The 22,500-nt window shown below is 37.9% G+C and overlaps 1 protein-coding gene across 1 annotated transcript in view; it reads right to left on the reverse strand.

Moving 5' to 3' along the window:
- Positions 1–344: 344 nt before the first annotated feature.
- The window catches only part of LOC121871008 (sacsin-like), a gene marked incomplete at its 5' end in the record, with an annotated part of 126,821 nt that continues 104,665 nt past the window's right edge, over positions 345–22,500 (reverse strand). The window contains 2 exon segments of the mRNA XM_042373064.1: positions 345–1,763; positions 11,533–22,139. Of these exon segments, the coding sequence (XP_042228998.1) occupies positions 1,470–1,763; positions 11,533–22,139 (10,901 nt within the window). The 3' untranslated portion in view covers positions 345–1,469.

The following is a 22,500-nucleotide window of genomic DNA, read 5'->3' on the forward strand; positions in this document are numbered from 1 at the left end:
AAAGTAACACTTACCAGCACTGCAGGTGAAAAACGAAGCATGATAGGAGGGGTGACACAGAGGTATGGTAGGTGATGCAATTGGCCAGATATGCCAAGATTTTACCAGTGATAATTTTATGTATCTCACTATTTTAGTTACTAATGCCTTAGCATATCCGTGCCAAGCTATATGAAATTCAGTTATCAAATGCCGAGTTATCGAGGGTTTACTGTACAGGGATTAATAGTTTTAACCAAAAATGTGAATCAGATCAGGTGAATAGTTACATTTTTGTATACTATTTTTAAATTTATATTCTCATAGCTTTCTTTGTCATTTGGGGAGGAACAAAAACTTTAGTATTCTTTAAGAGTTCAAACAATTTATTAATGCTCAAAACTGCATAATAACTAAATACTGTACCAATATTGCTTGGTAGACACAGTGCCAGAAACACTATCGTTGTGATTGTTTCCAGATTATCTGCCAGTTGAAATCTCTTATAATTAAAACTACCGTACATGTAATTGCAGAAATTATGTAATAAAACAGAGCACGGTGTATTCTTCAACCTCTGGTCATCTTCAGCAGTGCTAAAGATATGTATAAAATGCTCTTATTCTGCATTTTATCTTTTACAGTATGATTTCAGTTACATTGTTTATACTGTACATATAAAATGCTGTATATACAATAGTAAACAATTAAAAAATTAAATATAATCATGCATTCCACATACAAATTTAAAAAGAAAGTGTGCTGATGAAATTTACATAAATTTTAACTCCAGTCAATATTGGATTATTATTCATTACTAGTTTTAAATTTTAAGGAGTAATACAGAATACAAAGTAAATATCTTCATAAAGTATTCAATATCAAGGTAGATCACCATGATAACTTACAAAAGGCTAATAATTATTATCAAAATATTAGACCTAAGAAACTTACAAAGAATTGAATATTTTTGTTAGCAATCTGTCAATACTGGATATCCAAATACTTCTTCATAACAGTTAAATTTATAAATAGCATTGAGATCTAAGATACTTTATATCATTGTAAGTCTTTTGATGACATGACACAAGTGAACTTATAAGATATCATTTTGAACACATTTGTATAGAAGTTCTGTTACTTTATCAAAATTATATATTATGAAAAAGAGCCTTGGAATCAAAATTATATCCCATATTATGAAAAAAAAGCCTTACTGTACCAGATATTCCACAGGTACTAAAGTTTGACATAAATGCAATAAAAGCTACATGAATGCATAAGTAAAGATGCTGTAGGGCCACTGATTGGCACAGCATTAGATTTATCAGATAAGAGGAAGGCCTGTGAAACCTAACCCCTCAAAACAAGCAAATTTGTTTTTGCATACAGAGTTGCCATTATTCTTACATTGTGGCATGTCTAATTGGCTTAGTGACTTTACTCTCTAAAGAGCTTACAATCTTACCATCCGTGAATATTCATTTTCCTCATCTTACAAAGGAAGGTCTAAGCAATTCAATTAGTTCCTCTGCCTTACTTAACATGTATGTGGAATCATCATCAGTGTAGCGGTCACAGGGACAACCTTGAGCAGAAGGATAGCGTAATTGGGTATGATGTCCCACTCGGCTGTCCATTTCTCTTGCTACAAACTTTGCCTCATTAGATGTAAGATGTTCTGATATGGAAATTAGTGAGTGACCTGCTTCACCCCTTTGGAATTTTGTTGCTTGGTCCCGGTCCACAAGATACAAGGCTGCTTTTAACATCTTTTCTGCTGCCTGAATAAATAAAAAATATATATATAATTTCATTAATTAAAAAGTGAGAGATGAGGTAATTTTAAATATGTGGGGCAATAGTTAAAGGAATTGGAATGGTCACCCTTATTCAGGATGAGATGAACCAAGGCATGCTTCCAAAAAGAAGTTAAAGTTTGGGTTTTGCAGCAAAGGCAGAAGAGGCGAGCAAGCACAGGGGGCTAGAATTTCAGCACACTCCTTCAGAACATGAGGGTGGAGGGGGTATTCCGTCCGGTCCATGCGCCTTACTCACATCCAATCTGGATAACACACCAGCAACCCTACGAGTGCAGATTATAGTAAAGTGCATAGGTTCAGCAGGAGGCGTAGGAGGGATAGAGTTGGAATCGTCTAAGGTGGAGTTAGAGGAGAATAAGGTGCCAAAGAGATTGGCTTTACCAGGGGTAGAGTTGGGTATAGAGTTATCATGTCAGAAGAGAGGAGGAAAAGAGGAAGTGCAGAAGTTATTACAGATGTTTTTGGACCAGAAGGATTTACTAGAAGAAAAGTTAGTCGGGACAACGGTCTTTCATTTTATAAAATTCCACTTGGCCCTATGAAGAATAGCTTTACAATGATTCCTAGAAGTAGTGAAAGAGGAGTGGGTAATAGGAGGAGATAGCTTCATAACTTGTTATGCCCATCTTTCTCTCAACATGCAAAAGAACAGGAGCGATCAAACCATGATTGTAAAGTGAAAGTTTTGGTAAAAGATGGGATAAATACATTCATACCACCCTGTATAACCCAACAATGCTGTCAGCACATACTGAGGCACCCTGAGTGGAAAAGCAACATTCATTCCAAGGAAAGTCGGAGATGAATTCTCACAAGGATTGCCAGTTTGCACTCTGATAGTGCCATAGTTGGCATTTAGGGGGGGTAGTGGGGTTGGGGTCATACTTGGTTTGATTTATAGAAATAAGATTGTGATCAGAAGACCTATGGGACGGAAATGCATATGAATAGTGTGAAGGGTTAGATCAAGAATGTTAGCAAGTTGATCTTGTTGATCATGAACAAGTGTAGGGTGTTTAATCAATTGTTCCAGATCAATAAGTAAGGAAAAGAGAGTGCCTCAGCTCCACCTGGGTCATCCCATGCTGAGCCAAGCCACTCTCTGTGATGTACATTGAAATCCCCTAGGTAGAGCATCTAGGTGTTGGGGTGTGTGGATAGCAACGACTCATGGCAATAAGTGAGATAGTCAGAGTTCTAAATAGTTGGTAGAGTTGGGAGATGAGTATAGGAAACAAAGAAAAATAGCCATAGTTGGTAGAGATACTTTGAGTCAGATGGCATCATAAAGAGAAGAATAAAGATCCTTGAGTCAAGCTATTGGTGTATGTGTGCTGCAGTAGGTACGGTCAACTCCCTTAGAACGGAAAGAGTTATAAAGGTTGTAGTTGGAGACTTGAAAAGGTTTGGGTGAAGCTGCTTTGGTCAGTTGAAGTTTAGATAGTAGTAAGAGGTCGGGGGAAGAGGTTAATAGTTGTTGCTCCAAAGAAGGAAAATTGAATCTCAGGCCGCTAATGTTGGAAAAATGAAGTGTCGGTGAGGTCCCAGGTCAGCCCTGGGGTCCACAACCTTCCTGACCAGTGGGACCCATCCGAGAAGACCCCGCTTTAATATTATTGTCAACTGATATCATACAAGAATAGAAAGAATAGAACATATCAAGAGTGAGAACAGTTATATAAGTCCTGTTGTCAATACAGTGGTCCCTCTTAACTAGCGGTTCGATTAACAAAATTTCGGTTAATGAATTACCTCCCATAAGGATCTTCAATTTGGTTAATGAACAAAACTTCGATTAAAGATATCCTTACGAACAATACGTTTTGTTGTGAGCATCAGCTGATTAGTTGATGGGCTAGTCTGTCAATTCAGTAATCTGTTCTATGTTTACATTCGTTTCCAGTGGAGTAAATATCAATTAAGTTGTGTTCTTTTAATATTTTTTTATTTTTCATATTACAATTATTAGTCATTTTCAAATTTAGTTAACATATTGATAATATATGCAGTACAGGGAACTAGTTTTTTGTGCACCCATCAGCCGCTTGACTCATCCACCAGGCGTCAGTTTGTCTTTGTTGACAGTGGAGTGAATATCAATTTTGTTGGTGTCTTGAATATTTTTGCATTTTTACATTAAAATTATTGGTCATTCTGAAATTTAGTTAACATATTGATAATATATATAGCACAGTGCAGTGTTGATTTAAATAAAATAATCTTGACTTACACCTAGTGAACTTAAAATTTTATTGATGAAATTACTGCATCAAGCATGGGTCCCCTGAAAGGTGATTTGGTATTATTGCGTTTACACACCGTTCATTCCTACCACTAATCTATTATCATATTCGAATAAGACGTCTAATTATAAGATAATTTTCATCTATTACATTACCGGCGGAAATGTATAATACAGTGAGTTCTGCTATAACTCGTGTTTTGATAACGCGAATTTGCTCTAAGGCGATTTATGAATAGAGGAACGATATTAATAATAATAATAATAATAATAATAATAATAATAATAATTAACGGTTTATTGAAAGAGCTTGGCAGCCAGAAGGCTGAAAATATACAGTTACATATTTGGGGAATGGGTTACGAATTACAAATAATATACAAGTAACATAAGTGACATAAATAAGACATATAATAACTAGATGGGGAAAGGCTCAAACTACAGTTCATTTCAACATAGTGACAGTGTAGAGCAGTGTTTACTGGGAGTGAGTACACTGATTTATTACAAGTTATTGATAATTTTACAATGGTTGGGACTGGGCTGTTCTTATAGCGATCAGTTCGGTACCGCGTATGGGCTGGATCGGTTGTGGTGTCGAACAGCAATTCTCGGACAAAGGATCTCAGGTGGTAGTAGGAGCCGGTGTCGGGGATGGTGTAGAAGCTTCTTACCAAATTTGCAGATGAGGTCGTGGTGGTCAGTGAGAGTCGAAAGGGTCAGTGTGTTGGAGCTTCTTGATATGTGGAGTAGGAGGAGAGAATAATCTTGCATGCCCTCTTTGCACTTTTTCTAGGTGTTTACGTTGTGTGGCATTTAGGAGGAAGACCAGGTGGGGGAGGCATAGGTGAGCTTGGGAAGTATGAATGTTGTGTAAACACTGAGGAGCTGTGTGCAGGAACTCGAGGACTTGGTGGGCGGAGGAGGTGGAGACGAACTGGAGGTTGACAACTTCACTGCGTGTGGTTTCCAATTTAGTTTGTATAACGTTTGCTGTCACGCGATTTTGCTTACTATTTCTCCAATTTTGTGGTATTAACTGTGAATACGGTAAGAAGAATATCTCCAAGCGTTCTGGTGATCGAATTCCCGGTGATGATCGTAAAAGAAAGGATATAACACTTGAAGAAGCTCGATGTTATCAACCTCAAAATCACCCTTCTCCCCCATCAAGTTACATTCATATTTTTTCAAGGGAAAGTGTTACATTTACTGTATGATTTCATTATTAGATATGAATGTAACATTTATTTAGACTGTGCTATCCTTTGTGTTAGGCTAACTACTAAATTTTTTCGATTTGATAATCCGCACCTAACCCTATTTTCTCCATAAACCCTGTTATTTCTATTACGTGATTTTCTGTATATTACGTGATTTTCTGTAACACTATATTTTACAAGAACACAACTATCGCGTTATAGCAGAACTGACTATGGAGACAGCTTTCCAAAAATTTTCTATTTTCTTCCATTAACCTCCCGCCTCTCACCCAACACTGTGTGTCTCTCGCGTCTCCTTCATAAATCATCAGCGCATCGCCCATACGCGTCATCTGGCCAATCAAAAGCGTTTTGCTTTTGGAACCAATTAAAATGATTTTGGGTTTAATTCAGAGTATATTTGGCCCAATCAAAATCGAGTTTAATTTTGGGTTTCATATTTTGAAATTCAAGTTCAGTTCCGACCATGGAAGTCTGCGATGGATGTCACTTAAAGTATATGGAGCTGATAGGAGTTTTTGGAAAAAAAAAGTAGAAACTACAGCATTTTTTCGTCATGGTGTTCTTCCTACCTCAGTAAAGTGTACTAAGAGCAAGACTGAATGTAAATATTGCAAAGACCAACATATGTGGCGTTGTGTAAGAATCCCAGAATGCAACGACGAACAAGAACCAGGCCAATAAGGTAAGAAATAGGTGATTCCATCATATGGTGGGAGTCAGTTAAGTTATGTTAGGTTAGGTTAGTTTTTGTTTTCTAGTGTTTTTTTGTGTTTTTTAGTCGCTTAGCCACTGTTTTTCGTAACCCGAAAAAATCGTCAAAAAAAAACCCGGCTAATTTCCGCCAAAATGAAGGTCATATTCGGTCTAAACACACACAAATACACAAGTAAAATATATTTTTTACTTGCTAAAAGTGAACGGTGTGACACTGCAAATTTAATCCTCCATCCCCACTTCCTTCTCTTCTCCCTTGTCCTCCACCCCCACTTCTAAATCCCATCATCATCAACAACCAGGAACCTTCTACATACACACCTCAAAGTAAGTGTACTTTACTGCATTTTTTTTACTTTGTATGTACTTTGCTGTGAGCTGGAACCAATTACCCAATATCCCATTGAAACAATGGATTCCGTTAACAAATTTTCGGTTAACGAACGACTCTGTGGAACTAATTGTGTTCGTTAACGGCCACTGTAGTAAGAGACACAATTGAGACTGCAAGTATGTGTAAATGAGGCAGAAAGGCAGATCAGCAACCTGTGACTTGGTCACAATTTTCGCAATGCCATATAGCAGCAGGGTCTACCATGAGACAACACATTATAATTCCAATATCTTCCCAGGCGGTAGTACCTCCCTGTTTGGTAGCTGCTTACTACCTATAATACAATTATACAGCACTCCCTCCCTTGAGTAACATGCAAAATATTAACACTTACACTTCAACAAAGTATTGATGGCAAACAGTGTACTCACATAATATTCACCTTAATATTCATGACATTTGAAAAACTGAACTTGTGGCAATCATCAATACTCTGTATCATAAAACAATTAACATAGTACAGGTATAGTACTGTATAGTTAAACTTATCCTCAGAATTCATGTATTAAAAAGTGGCAGATAACTGCCGAAAGTATATCCAGACAGCTAAGTGTGGTTGGAAAAATGGAAAGCTTTTGAAATATAAAGAGCTCAGTAGGGTTTTGACCTACGTAGTTTGTGCGAGCCTTCCTAACTCTTGAAATAGACATCAGACTCAGGTTTATCTCATGCATCAACTCTGGTTCAACTGACAAGGAGCTGTCATTTACACATTTCAAGACAATGTAGATTGTCAGGCTTTGCTTGAGATGTTAACGGGAGTGTCCAGCTGAAGCACAAAATTCGTTAATACCTGATCAAACAATATCAAATTCCTGTCAGCCATTAAGGACACCAGATACATTGTTGCTATACCCTGAATCTGTTCTCCCTAATCCTTGATACCTGATTTTTTTCCTTATACTGTACAGGTATTCTTATAAATATTCAAAATCCTACTTCCCGCTAGATTATGTTGAAATTAATGTGGACTATAGGTAATTTACTCCTCTTGAACATGACTATGTATATTTCTGATTATCGCTTTTGTTTTGGGTGCATGAATTTTTTTTCTAACTTAAATTTTTTCCTCCAAATATTTAAAGATTAATCAGCAAATAATAATCCAAGCCAAATAAAGAAAATCTATATGTTCAGCCATTCACAATATGTTATTCTACTTCAGTATTTAGTTTTTGTTTTACAGTATTAGAATCGGCCCATAAATGGCAGAGCCTTAGGGATTTGAAGGATAGAAAAACCCATTTTGAGATGCAGGTTTGCGCCACCATATTGAACCTTACTCTCGTTTCTTACAGGGGTAACTGTAGCTCAAGGCTCTTGTCCTGCTGCTAGCTAGCTTAGAAAGGTGCCAGATACTGATTTTTACCAAAATATTATTATAAATACTTTTCTACAACTTTTGCTATGTAAACAGAAGGGTCCTATAAATGAAGGGGTGGGAGAGAGACAATCATACATAGCTACATAAATATTATGAATTATGCAATCAAAATACATTAGCAGATAGCCATTTTCATCTTGTCAGTTAAACACTCCACTTTAAGTTTCTAGGTTATCGTTTATAAACAAAAGGTGATGCAAGACAATCAATCTGCAAGTACTGTACATATATTAAATAAAATTTTCTTAAGGAAATTACAGTTGTACCCCGCTTAACGTGGTTTCACTTAACGCGATTTCTCATATACGCGGTGCCTCGCCAGAACCGAACTTTCACTTAACGCGGTAGTACGCAGAGTGTCCGGCTCAAGACGCTATTTTTAGATTCGCCCCACCCGCCACCGCCTGCCTCGCCTCTCCTCCTCCTCCTCCCCTCCGCCTCCGCCTGGGCAAGCCGCTGTAAGGTTGCGCAGTGTGTGTCTTTGTTGCGTTATCACTGACATCATATGACATATCGGACTGTGATTGGCCATGCATCCTCACCCCCCTGCTGCTAGCTGTAATTGGTTTAAAGTAATATGAAGTGTCCACCCAGGGGAGGAGAGGGAGAGAAAGAGGACTCTGCCAGCGCTAGTTTCATCCCTCCAGGTCACCCCGTGTACATCCATTGTTCTGTGAAATGGCTTCGCCGGACTGCCACCAGAGAGAAACCTTCCTTACCTGGACCCAGCCGCCTAAGCCCAAGAAGACACGCCGTGGCCTAAGCTACAAGTGAAATACCAGATCATTCAAGATTTGGAGAAAGGAACATGCCAAGCTGATCTCGTGGCGCCAGCATGGCGTCAACGAATCACGATTCGTACTATTAAGATAGATGCAGCCAAGATTAAAGAACACATGAAAATCACAAAGTCTGCAGGTGCTTCAATGATCAAGTATTGCCAGAACAGGGTGCTGGTAAAGGTGGAAAATTTGCTGGCGAGTTATTTGATTCGTCAGGCGCGGCCTAACATGGCGGTGGACAGCGCTCAGTGCAGAGATGCAGCACGTGAACTTTACGCAGCAGTGTCAAGTAAGCTGGGAATTGCAGAGCCCAAACCCTTCAATGCTTCCTCTGGTTGGCTGCATAGGTTTAAGAAGAGGAACAAGATCACCAACATCAACATTGGTGGTGAGGAAGCGAGTGCTGACCGTGTAAGTAGAGATTTTCCTCCGTTCTTCTGGCTAGAGATTTTCCTCCGTTCTTAGGTGTATTTGTTAGCAACGACTTGAAACCTAGAAAACAATGTATTAGCGTTCGCAACAAGGCAAACAGGATTCTTGGGTTCATATCTAGGTCTGTGAGTAACAGAACTGCTGACGTTATCTTGAAACTTTACCTAGCATTAGTGAGGCCACACATGGATTATGCGGTTCAGTTCTGGTGTCCTTATTATAGAATGGACATAGATTCTTTGGAGAGAGTACAAGAAGAATGACAAAAATGATCCATAATATTAGAAACCTTCCATATGAAGAAAGACTGAAAAGCTTAGGCTTACATTCATTAGAGAGGTGTAGAGTTAGGGAGATATGATAGAGGTGTACAAGTGGGTAAGTGGGATTAAAGGGTAAAATGGAAGATGTTCTGAAGCTCAGTAATAACGAAATAACTAGAACAAATGGCTTTAAATTAGATAAATTCCGATTCAGAAAGGATATAGGCAAGCACTGGTTTGGTAATAGAGTTGTGGATATGTGGAATAGGCTACCGAGTGCTATAGTAGGATCGGGGACGCTAGGGAGCTTCAAGACGAAGTTGGATAGGCACATGGAAGTGCTGGGATGGGTGTGAAAGGGATCTGCCCTGTATGGGCCAGTCGGCCTCCTGCAGTATCCCACTTTCTTATGTTCTTATTATGGAGGAAGGACAGTACACTGACGACCAGGTGTTAAACATGGACGAATCTGGTCTTTTCTGGAAAAAAGTACCTTCCAAGACCTTCGTTGTCCAGTCTGCCAGCAAGGTAAGGGGTCGGAAGATGCAGAAGGAACGCATCACCGTCCTCTTTACCACTAATGCCTCCGGTACCTGTAAACGAAAGTTATTGGTGATTCACACAGCCCGCAAGCCGCACGCCTACAAGAATATGGACATGAACAAGCTTAATGTCCACTGGCTAACCGCACGTTAGGCGTGGATGTTCTCTTCTCTGTCCCTCTCCTGGTTTGACGACTGTTTTGTTCCCGACGTGAAGAAATTCTGCGAGCAACAAAATTTCCATTCAACATTTTGTTGTTCCTTGACAACCACCTGGACACTTCGCCCACTACATGGATCGTCACCCCAGCGTAAAAGTGGTCTTCCTTCCTCCCAACACTACGTCATTAATCCAGCCCATGGACCAGGAGTTGATCTGCAATGTGAAAGCTGCATACTCTGCAGAAGTTCAAGCTCCTGAACGACTCTACCAACACCAAGGATGAGTTGCGTAAGCTGGGTGACACAGGCGAGAGTAAAGCGGCGGACAAGGAACAAGAGGTGGCGACTCAAGAAGTTCTCGTCAAACAGTTTTGGAAGAAGTTTAATGTCAAACAAGCTGTAGACTTCTTGGTGGAGGCATGGGATCAGCTGTCTATTGCTACGATTCGGCACGCATGGAGACATGTGTTGCATGGCATACCAGGTGAGAGGAGTCGTCAACCTGTGACTGGTGAGGTTCAGACTGTTGCAGTAGCAGTGGACCTTGCCAGAGAAGCTGCGCACAATATTACAGCTGAAGGCTTCTCTGAGACCACCAACAAAGACATCCTGGATGTGATCAGAGATCCTGAAGTGACTGCCGACGAGATGTTGGAAGATGCAGTGAAGAGGAAGAAGGTGCGTCATTCTCCGAAGAACACAAGTTAAGTCATAGTGATATTAAGGGTGCCATGGAGTGTGCAGAAAAAATGAAGTCCTTCCTTTCCCGCGACATGACCCGCTATGAAATCTTCCATACCCTGCACTATGGAGCCGTACATCACGGTGTATCAAGACAACATTAACACTTGCCGTCAAAAAGCATTACCTCGCCCGCAACCCACCACAGCCAGCCAGAGCCAGTGATAGTGACAGTGAAAGTGACTTTGAGGGATTTGTCAGGGAAGCCCTGACAACTGTAAGTGACAGTGATGGTGATGCACCTAGTAATGGTGATTCACCTGAGGGCCAGTAATCTGCCCTCTGCCTCGGAACCAGCCTCCATCGTATGCCGACCCATCTCTTCTACTAACGTAAGTGTTCAACATAACTTTAGTTTCCTAACCTATTTTATTTCCTAACCTAACCTCTTCTATATTACTTGTTTGTTCATACCATCATAAAGTTAAGATAAAATTTTTACTACAACATAGTTATGTGTCGTCAAAAAGTGGAGTTTGAGTCGGGCCAGTCTCTATTGGAATTAATCCCATATGTTCTGTTGTTCATACAACGCGGTTTTCACTTAACGCGGTACCCTGTGGGTTCAATTGACCGCGTTAAGTGGGGTACTACTGTAATTAATTGGTATTAAATGATTGTCTGAAAAGTAATTGTAGCATGTTGCAATACAGTAGATTGCAGCAGTCTGATCTGCAGGGAGGGGACTACAGTTGATGTTATTAAATGACGAATGTCACTTAATGATCATCAATATAACATGCTGCAAATACAACCCGAGACAAATGTATGAGAACCTCTCATTTGCCTACATTCATTCTTTTTTCACTAATACAGTACTAAAATAAGAAAGAAAAATGCAAATTTACCTGGTGGCACATGTACATCATCCAGCATGCAGATCCTCCAGTTCGTCTACGTGCTTCACCAACATCATGCTCAGCCTGTTTACGCCATTTCTGGGCTTCTGGGTAATCGGGCACCTTTGTTTCTTGTCTTGAATAACCCGAGAATGTGTGGGAACTTGCATATTGTCTTGGTGGTGCTCGGAATAAATTGTCATAAAAATCACTGGGGACAGCTCTTGAAGTTTGAGCGGAATCACTGGGGTCATCTTCATCATCTGAAATTGTCTCGCCTCGCTCTAGTCGTCTTAGCAGTTGCTGTATGTATTGCATCACTCTGGTACTGAGCTCAGTCCTGTGTAGGTTCTTGTCAGGATGCCATTTTAGTATCAAGCGCCGCAACAAATGATGTCTTTCTTTTTCATCTTCCACTTTCCATATTTCCTTCATCTGTTTTCTTATCTTCCTTATTTCTTGTTCAGTAAGATTATCATCAGATGTATCAGCTACCTCATCTGAGAGCATTATCTCATTTAAGTTCTTTCTTACAAACTTGTATAATTGATGGGCTTTAACAATCAAAAGACATTGTACTTCACATCCTGTATTCACCTCATATTCGTCCAGGAACAAATTATCATGACTTTTAACCAGGCGTTTCACTTCAACAATGATGAAAATGTCTTCTTCACAATCTTCCACCCCTCCAAGAATATATTTCTTCATGCAAACAATTTCTCCTTCATGAAAATTGTAAAATTCATTATCCAACAAGCACAAGAAACAATCTTTCAGATAAGTACCCACTTCTGTCTGAAAACTAATGTGTTCATTACTCTGACCTTCGTACATTGTTATATCCATTTCATTCAGCAATGCTCCCATTTCATGTGGTTTGTCACATGATTGCAATAAAATTGTTAGGCAGCTAACTGATTCACTATTTAACTTGAGCACTTTTCTGAGGGTGTTAGATAGGCTATATATGAGCAAATTTCTCTCGATGTTCTCAGAAATATAGAGAGTTGTTTGTTTTGTTTCCCCTGTACATACATTCTTTATAAAATGATGTCTTTTTCTCTGTCCTACTTCATTTCCATTATGTACCATAATTGTGTTAATTTCCTTCAGTTGTTTTACATCCATCATATCAAGGCTAGACGTTAGTCTTCGCTTCTCTTCTTCATTTAGACAAGTTCCTGGAGGGTTAAAATGGTTTACAATTCTAAATATTGCTGATTTTAAAGTTTGACAATCAAGTACAGCTTTAAGTTGAACAAACTTTGTTGATGATATTTCTTCCATTTTATTAGTATCAAGATCTTCCTGAATAATAGATGACAAAAGTTTTGGCTGCAAATTCTCTGGTAATTTCTTTATAAAGTCAGTATCTTTTCCAAAGATTTGTAGTTTTAAAAATTCAATTCCAGCAAATGTTGGTTCATTTAATTTTCCTTCAGTAGCTTTTAAATACTCCTCATTATCTACCACATACATATTAGAGGACAGTGCTAATGTTTCCTCTCCAGTAGGAAGGTATAATTCAGAAACTGTAAGTTTGTCTAACATGAAAACCTTCTCCACTAACCCTGCAAAAGCCAATTTCATAGACTTAGATTCCTCAGGATGCAATTTTTCATTTTGGCTCTTTTCATGTATCATCTTCAAGACTTGTGCATATGTGTCACAAGTGTCATTTTTAAGGGTCCCTATTTTTTCAAACATATCAAAATATTTCCCATATATGATTGGTGCTTTAAATAAATATGGAATAATCTCATATTGTAAATTTTCCACAACAAAATTAGCAGAAACAAACACTGAATAATTGGGTATATGTACTACAGGGATGCTGTTCTCAACTATTCTATCATAGACACTTGCATTGCAATGCTGCAAGTACTGGTAAATACTTTCCATCACATCAATGACATCTTCATTTGTGTTGTCTTTCACAAAGAACTTGCACAGTTTAAAAATGTGTTCAACAACCTTTTCTTCTGGAGGAGGATCCAACATGTTTAGAGCCACTTTAATTTGGTTCTTCTGTGGTGTTGCATAATGTGGCAAGAGGCTTCTGGTTGTCCACAGAATGTTTGCTAATTTTGAAGGCACACTATCAACAAAAGATACCAATCCAGATCTTGTCTTAAAATGAGGTAAAATTCTTTCCAATTTTTCATCTATTGCTGGTACTAGAAATTCAATATTCTCAATCACAGAAACTGTATTTTTCAGTGTTTTGTAGTGCTCAAAAAAGTATTCAGTTAGAACTTTGGACTTGGGTTTAACTTTAGGATCATTAGATGAAAGTTCAGAAGCATACCTTATATACATATCATCAGTCAATTTAAGAATCATACCAGCCAATTTGAGAAAATACTGCCATATAGTCTTAGTCCATTCCTGTGGTAAGTTGCTTAACTCCAATACTTTGAAAACTGAGTTGTGGGAATCATAAAAATTATCTGCAGTTTTCAGGTTTCCAAAGAACATTATAAATGGAGTTCTCTTAAGTTCACAAACAACATCAATTTGCTCTTTGCTCCAACCATATTCTTCCTTGTACTGTAATTGGCTCAGTTCATCTCGCAAACTTTCCAGAAATTTAGTTTGTTGTTGTTGTGGTAAAGACTTGAAATTGGGCAAAATAAACTTCGCATAAATTACCAGATCGTTCATAATACATCCTGAGTCTATGTATCTATAGATATCTGTTATATGAGATGATGTTGCTTCCTTCAAAATAATTGTGTTATGCTCACAAGCAAGTTTTGCTAAACCATCAAGTCCAAGTTTTGTTTGAACTGGCATAATCAACTTCTTATCTTCCAAATTACATATCGTTCCTGACACATCTTCAAAAATACTTAGAGAACGGAGTTTAACAATAGATAATGAGTTTCCTTTACAATGACGGCCAAAGTATTCTAGGATTTTGGTAAATCTCTCTGGAAATTTTTGCCTAAAAATCCAATTTCCAAACTCTGCAATTATCTTTCTATGAAAGTAAATTGCTTCTAACATTGCAGAAGGATCTTTTAAGGTTGCTGTTAGCTTCAACTCTACAGGAATGAGTCTTTTCCAGTATGGATGAGGAACTGGTAATTTGGAGAAAACTGATGTCTCCATAGCAGGGTCTTTACGAAGGTCTATAATCCTCCAAGCATTCTGAACTGCAATAAGGTACTTCTTGTCACATTTGTTTAAGGGATACAGTGCCCATTCTCCAAGAGTAATCAAGATATGTTCTCTGCTTGCTTTCCAGTTTACTTGTGACCTTCCGGTACGACTTTCACTGTTCGTAAATTTGCCTTTAATGTACTCTGTAACAAAACTCCACAAACTTGTTAACCAATTTTCTATATCAAATGTTTTGGCATCTTCTAATGGTTTCAAATCTGTACAATTATGATAAGATTCATCCAATACAGTATGTAGTCTTTCACATAAATCATTTAAAGTAAACTCTTTCAGCACATTCTGATTCTCAAAGTTTTCTGAAATGTTTTTGAAAAAAATTTCAGTATGTTTCACCATTTGGAGGTTTAAAAATTCATTTCCTAATTCTGGTAATAGATTGCAGTATTTCGACATGAATACTGGTTCACTGGAATCAAAACATCGAAGAACCATGTCATTGGTGAGCAGCAATGGAAGCCCATCCAACTCATTATACATTTCTTTTAAGTGGGAAAGATGGTCAAAGACTTTGCACACATTTTTTGTAGTCAAAAAGGGAGACTTCGTGATATTTTCCTCAATCGTCAGATAACATCTGTCAGGATAATTTTTGTTCCAGGAAAGAAGAAATTTAAGAACAGACTCTGGCGTGAGTTTGTCATATGGAATTTCTATTTCACGGAGAATTTCACGCCAAAATTTTCTACATATTTTCATACCAAGTCTCTTAAGAGTATTTAAGAGACTGTCATCAATATGATCAGCAATAAAATAAATCGGAAAATTATTTCCAGCCTTGTTAAATGCATGCCATTGTAACTCTCCTTTTCTTTGTTGCTCATGTTGATGTGATATATCATAACTTGCTTGAACATCATGTGAAGGGTGATCACCTTTTGCAGTGAATACATCAAACATTTCTAATTGCTGATTTATAATGTATTCATAAAACCATTTTACAAAATTCTTCCATTGAGGAGCTTTTGCTTTGTTGCCAACAGGTACAGTATTTTCATACTTTTTTATTTTCTCCCCAAATTTGTTCTGTAGCATATTTCTAATATTGTCTGGGAAAATGAATTTCCTATAGTGGTCAACTGCATGAACAGCAGCAGGAGCAAGTACCTCTTTTATGAGCCATCTATTCCATTCTGCTTTAATATCCTTCAATCCAATCCACAAGTCCCGCCGTGAAGAACCAAGAGTAAAATGCCCATTAACACTAAATGGTAATCCAGATTCTACTGGCAGTGGGAGATAACACGATGTTGTAAACATATCATCACTAAGTTTTTTATTGGTTTCCAAAAGAACAGCAGCTCCAGCATGAGGAAGCAGGTTGAGATACCGATCAGTGAAGGCATCTATTACTATCTCTGGAACACTGTCTGGGTTTTCTGTACCAAGCTGTTGGACAATGTACCACCAGTACTGTACCCCAGATGTGTCTTCTATGAACATGTTATATGAAGCTCTAACCATATCAAAAGTATTAGGTAAAATAAACATCTCATTGCTGCATTTGTTTCCTTTCATTTCACTTTTCAATTTTACAAGCTCATTTTCTTCTTGGATGATTGATTGAACCGAGTATCCAGGAATGCATTCTCCTTTTTCAGTAATGGTCATGATGGAAATCTTTCGAACATTTCTTAGAAATAATAAACATTTAGCCATTTCTGCCTCAAATTCTTTCAGTTTAATATCAAGTTGCCACTTTGGCATGATTTTCTTCGAAATCTCTGATTCTTTTGAAGTTCGCAGTGGGAGTCTGAAAACTGTGCCTTCATTTTGCAAAAATCTATCTTCTAAATATCCCATAAAAGAATCTGGGTAATCCATACGCAAGTTATGTAAGTTCTTAAATTGAACACCAGGTTTATCAGGAGTAGCAAATGAATCATACTTGCAATGTGGGTCAAACATACATAGTGTCTCTCCTTGTGGAACATCAGGTCCTTTTGTTAGGAATGATGGGGCATCGGTTAAATGATACACAGCATTAAAACCGATACCATATTGTCCTGTACTTGCTGGATCTTCAATTCTACAACTCTTTCCCAAGTCTTGAATACCCTGTAAATCTTTTTCTGTGAAACCTTTATTATTGTACACACATAAGGCAGGCTCCTGTAATGGTGCCCATTTCTTATCAAAAAGTTTTTTATCTGGGAGATGTCTAAAATCTTTGATAAAAGCAACTTCTGTTGCTCCAGCATCATCTGCATTCTGTAGCAGTTCTTTCATTATCCCAGTATCACATGGATAATCCTTAAGAATATTTGTTAACCGAGTAGTTAACGGTTCTTTCTGACCAAAATGTAATCTATTTGAACAGTTCTCAAGGCGTTTCATGGTTTTTGATTTAATGCCTAACCAATCAGTCATTGCCTGTGAGAGATACACATCTCTGTGCAAACACAGATGATTACCAGAGCTGAGATCAATCCCATCTTCAGTACACAATTTGTCTATGGGATGAAGAAAACCACCCGTGTCTGGGAGATGGAGATCCTGTAAGGGCAGCTTATATTCACCGTTATCTTTTTCTGTTATATCAAATAATAATTTAAGAAGCTTTGACATCTGTAATACCTCTGGCTTACTTAACTGTCTTGATTTATATATTTCTTTCTTTTGAAGAACAACTTGTAAAACAGAGTCTCTATGAAAGACAGATTTAATGCCAAGGGCTTTCATTAGATTTGGGTATGATTCAAGCCCTTCTGCTCGCACTGAAAACAAGTCAGGTGCACAATCACTCGAGTCAGAATCTGCAAAATACTTTGGTTCCATAAAGCCACATTTTGTCTTGAGGATCTTCTCATTTTGCAGGTCTATTAGTTCATTACCTGATTTCAGAAATGGAATTTTTCTTTCAAAATAATCATATATTTCAACACACATTGTATTGATATTATGAACTACTGGTGATTCAGCAATAAAAGTTTTAATCTGATAACAGACTTCTTGTAAGGGCAGCATATTTTCATGAACAATAACACCCAGCTTCTTTAGGATTTCATTTGATAAATGATCATCTCTGTCAACCAGCAATAAATGAGAACTACCTACAAGCACCTTAAACTTTGGTAAGCACAGGGAAACTGGCTTATTAAACAATACAGATTTCAACCGATTCTGAAAAATTTTTTGGGCATGTTTATCACATATAAGAGATGTTTTATTTTGTATCATATCACCTTTCCATGTAACAGGCCAATCTTGTGGCTTAGGCATAACTGGCAGAAATGGGACACTTTGAATTCTATGTGCAATTTCATTTTGTTCCTCATCATGCCGTGTTTCTATATAGTGGAAGATTTTTATAGATCTTTCAACAGCACAATTATGGCATGGTAGTGCTTCAACTGTTTCTGCCCTGTTGTGAACCATCTCTACAGGAATACCTGTACATGTATTCATCATTCCCAGCTGACAAAGAACAGAACGTACATGGGGAGTGTTAAAAAATAAGTCCTCTGGGAACCTTTCATCACTCACACTGAAAAGTAATGCAATTCTATCCTTGGGGTCAATTAGATCCTTGGGGATTTTCAAGGTTCCATTTGGGATTGTAGGAATGCAAGGAATTCTTTTGAGTTTGGCGAGGCAATCATGATGATTATTATTATTATTAATGATATGTAAAGTCAGCTTATCTCTCTTTGGTGGAGTTACATACTCTCCTGCAATATTTGGGATGAAGTAATTGCCCAAAAAGTCATTCTGAGTGATGCAATGTGAAAAAACACTGTTATCCTGAAATCCAGACAAAACATGCTCCGGTAACTCTATCATAGTTAAGTTGCCCCAGAGCCTCATTAATTCTTCCATATATTCAAATGCAATTTTGCCAATATCTGTAACTTTGTAGAATGATTCTTCAAAAAATTTACAGACTTTCAAAGGATGCCATCCATTTCTGCTGCGGAAGACTTTCACATCCTCAGTGACAATGGTGCTGTAGAAATAACTTCTAAGATTAGATATGAGGTAGTCATTAGTGTCATGCTTAACAGGCCAAAGGGTATAGTATGGACAATTCCAACTTAGACCTTCCAACTGCAAAGTCAGTATAAGGTTGTGATAGGCAGCATTTATGGCATCAGTCATCAATATTTTGTTCCAGTCTTGTGTTGTCAACCGATCATCCTCTGTTTGTGTTTCAAGACTTGTACGGTCTGAAGTTACTTCAAAGAAACCATTTAACTGAACAGGAAGAGTTGTTTTGACTGGTAGTGGGAGAAAACAGTGCATGTGGCTCTTTTTATAAAATCCTTGAGGAAGTTCTGAGAGCTTTATGGGTTGCCATCCATCAGTTTCTTTTTTTACAGGAACTGCCACAGCACCCAGAGGAAGGGCTTTGCCCCCGAGTCTTTCAGAAAATTTACACAATGGACCTTTACCACAATGCCAAGATGTTAGCCAATTTATAGTCCACATACCCTGATCAATGCTGCACAGTTGGCTACCTTCATGTGAATACTCAACTTTTATTTCTGAAAAAGTATTTTCTTCAAAAGAATGCCCACTCCATTTAAAATTATTGTTAAACAGGAGAGAAACACTCTTCATTTGAGTTTTGTTTGTTGTGATGCTGCAAACAGACTTAGCAGGTACAGCTGATAGTGTTCTTGTTGTCCTTGAGCTTCTATACAGCAATATTTTCTTTGCTGGTGATAATGTCTTTCCTAAGTGGTAGACTTCAATGTCTTTGATATTTTGTGTAAAAAGTAGTAGTTCACCAATTATCTTGCTAAACATTTGAAGCAGTTCTTTCATCTCTTTGTGCTGATAACTCACACTGCTAATCTCACTAGAGCCTGCTTGTGCTAGAGTTCGCAAAGGGAAACGAAATAGTGTGCCATTAAAGTTCCTCGTTTGTTTGATATTACAGCCAAAAACTTCATTAAATGGCTTAAATTGACCATGAAGCTTTTGCAGCATTAGAGAGTTCTTTTCTCCAGAAAAATCAAACCGCAGCCCATGTTTTTGGTTATTGCCATCTTCTAAATATGTTTGATGTGGATCAAATATAACATAATTAGACCCACTAACAAGACTTGGTGTATCAGTCAGGTTATAAACTGAGCAAAATCCTAAGCCAAACTTCCCAATTTTGGTGGACAAATGTTCTTTAGTTCCTCCACCTAATTTCTTAAGATTTGATAAGTCATCTTCTGTGAATTTGGCATTATTATAAGCCCACAATGCTGGTCCCTGACATTCTTGAAATTTGTTGCTGACGAGTCTTGTGCGTGCATCTTCATTTTGACGTTCATCATAAAGAAAACAAACTGTGGTAGCTCCAGCATCATCTGCATTTTGCACCAACTCCTTGAGGACTGCTACACCATCACGATACTGCCTGAGCAGATTGTGAAGACGGGTGGTAAGTGGTTCACTTTGCCCCCATTCCATAAATGCTTCTTGTCCTGCAAGTAGATGCTTGTTTAGAGGTTCTACACCAAGAGCTTTTGCTAATTTAGTTCCTACACTGCTGTGAACTACTCTCACTCCAAGTTCTTCACTATCAATCCAATCACAGGACTGTTCTGAATAAGAACAATGCTGCATTTCAACTAGTTCTAATGTATTATCGTTAGTTTCCACCGGCAACAACATCCGAGATGGAGGAATGTCCCCACAGAATTTCTCTAGTTTATGAAGTACTTGTACAACTATGTTCCTGTCACGATCAACGTCTACAATACCTTTTGAATGGTGGTGGTCGTGGATTTGTTGGAGAAGTGTTAAATACAATTCTTTTGACTGATTTTCAAAACATCCTATAGTGCGGAAGAGATCAACACATTCACGTAATTCAAAAGGCAGAGGATACATGTATGGCAATAATTGTAAGTCTTCAATTCCACATGATATATATACTTGATTTGGTGCTCTGAAACCATGCTCAGTGAAAATGCATGGTAATGCTGAAAGTAAATTTAAATGGTAAGCATGTGACGTGTCACTGAATGTTGAAAGTTGTTTGTACGTTTCCTTCACTTGTTCAAAACAGCATAAATCTGAATTCTCATATGCCATCATTATGTTCTGTAGATGTTTTATAATTTTGTCAATGTCGGGCTTTTGATTCCAACCAAAGTTGTTTGCAACACACTGAATATCTGAACACTGCACTAGGGGTACCACCGAGCCTAGAACATTTTTAAAGTGATTGTAACTTTTGACCTTTTCAGGTTTGTACAATTTAAAAGAAGTTGCCCAAATTAGACTGTCTGGATATACAACTGGTTTGGATACTTCACCAAAAACAAAATTAGTACTTTTGACTGCTTGGCAAATCTGTAAACAATCTGAACGACGATTCATAGCTCTAAGTAAACTTACTGCTTTTTTTGCCTTTTCACTTTCTGGTAATGATTTGCCATGAAGACTTTTTATGATCTGAATGAATTCATCTCTGGGCATATTCTGCACTTTCTTCATTCCAAGAACCCGTAATAATTGATAATATTTCTGAAAGCATGTCTTGGGGTGAAGGTTTTCTGCAATCAATGCTTCATTATCAATATCCTCAGGGTCATACAGCTGGCTGGGTAGAAACAGTCTTCCAGTTTTATCTGGAACAAATTGCACATACCTCAGTTGTTGCTGAATTATTGAACTGTTCTGTAGGACTCTATCTTCCAAAATGTATAACACGAGATGTGATATATCAGAATCAGAGTATGTATTTTGCAGGGTGAGGAGACATAAATTTTCTTTTGACAGCTGTGTGGCACCTAAATTTTTTGCAAGCTGTCGTTCTGTCCAGGAGGATGGTATTATCAGTCTCTCAGGATAGTTGACAGGAAAGTCATTAACTTCTGGAGATATTTTATCACAATTGTCAATGCTTACATCAACTACAATATTGTTTCTTCCATTGGCTTTGAAAATGGTGATTTTCTTCAAGAGGTTCTTTATCTGTGATGGAAGATGATGCATTTCAATAACACTGAGGAGAGCTTGAACGTCTTCATCCTTCCTCCACATATTGAAGTCACATGCTAGAAGACAGGTTTCATATACTTCTAACACCTTCAGTAATGCCTGGGTGACACCACGAGCATCTGAACTATTTAAATAGTTGTGTAACTGGTGATGTCGAACATAATCTGGAGGCTTCGAGATAACTTGCACTTTCAATAAAAGAAGAGCCTCTTTAGCTGCTTGAGATATTGGAGAATAGTCGTTTTGCACAATGATAGCAGTTGACAGAGTGATTAGGGTTGGTGCATTTACTTTGTTGCTAGTTGGTATGAGGGTCAAATTCATAACACTTTGAAGATCAAGATGCTCCACAACTGCCCATACCTTTGACAACCAGCATTTCATTTGTTGCTCAGAAGGAGAAGTTTCTTGAACAAATCGGACACTCCTTGTAAGTAGCTCCACCCCATGATGACACACAGAGAACTGCTTCAACTGAGTTGTGCCTGGAAAGAGAAGTATATTATTAATAAACTGATGAAAATCAAACAACTATAGTGGATTCTAAGTGAAGTCTTCTGCAACATTTGTCAAGTTTGTAGTCAATAATGAAATATTGTGCAAAAACTGTAAAACGTATACCTGTGGTTACCAGCTTCAGTTGGTTGTTATAGCTCATTTTCTATTCTACCAACTTTGGGGTGGTTCATACTTATTTTATCATTTGTACAATAATGAGGTACTGTCCTGTAATAGTTCACTATAGAATGGATTTTTCACCAGAATCTCAAAAAGTAGAAGGATGTTTCTTAAAGTATACATTATTATTGCACTATAATATGTCTGTTGGTGAAAAATTGAAGCACA

This window comes from Homarus americanus, unplaced genomic scaffold (assembly GCF_018991925.1).
Source record: "Homarus americanus isolate GMGI-L3 unplaced genomic scaffold, GMGI_Hamer_2.0 scaffold52512, whole genome shotgun sequence".
Taxonomy (NCBI): Eukaryota; Metazoa; Arthropoda; class Malacostraca; order Decapoda; family Nephropidae; genus Homarus; species Homarus americanus.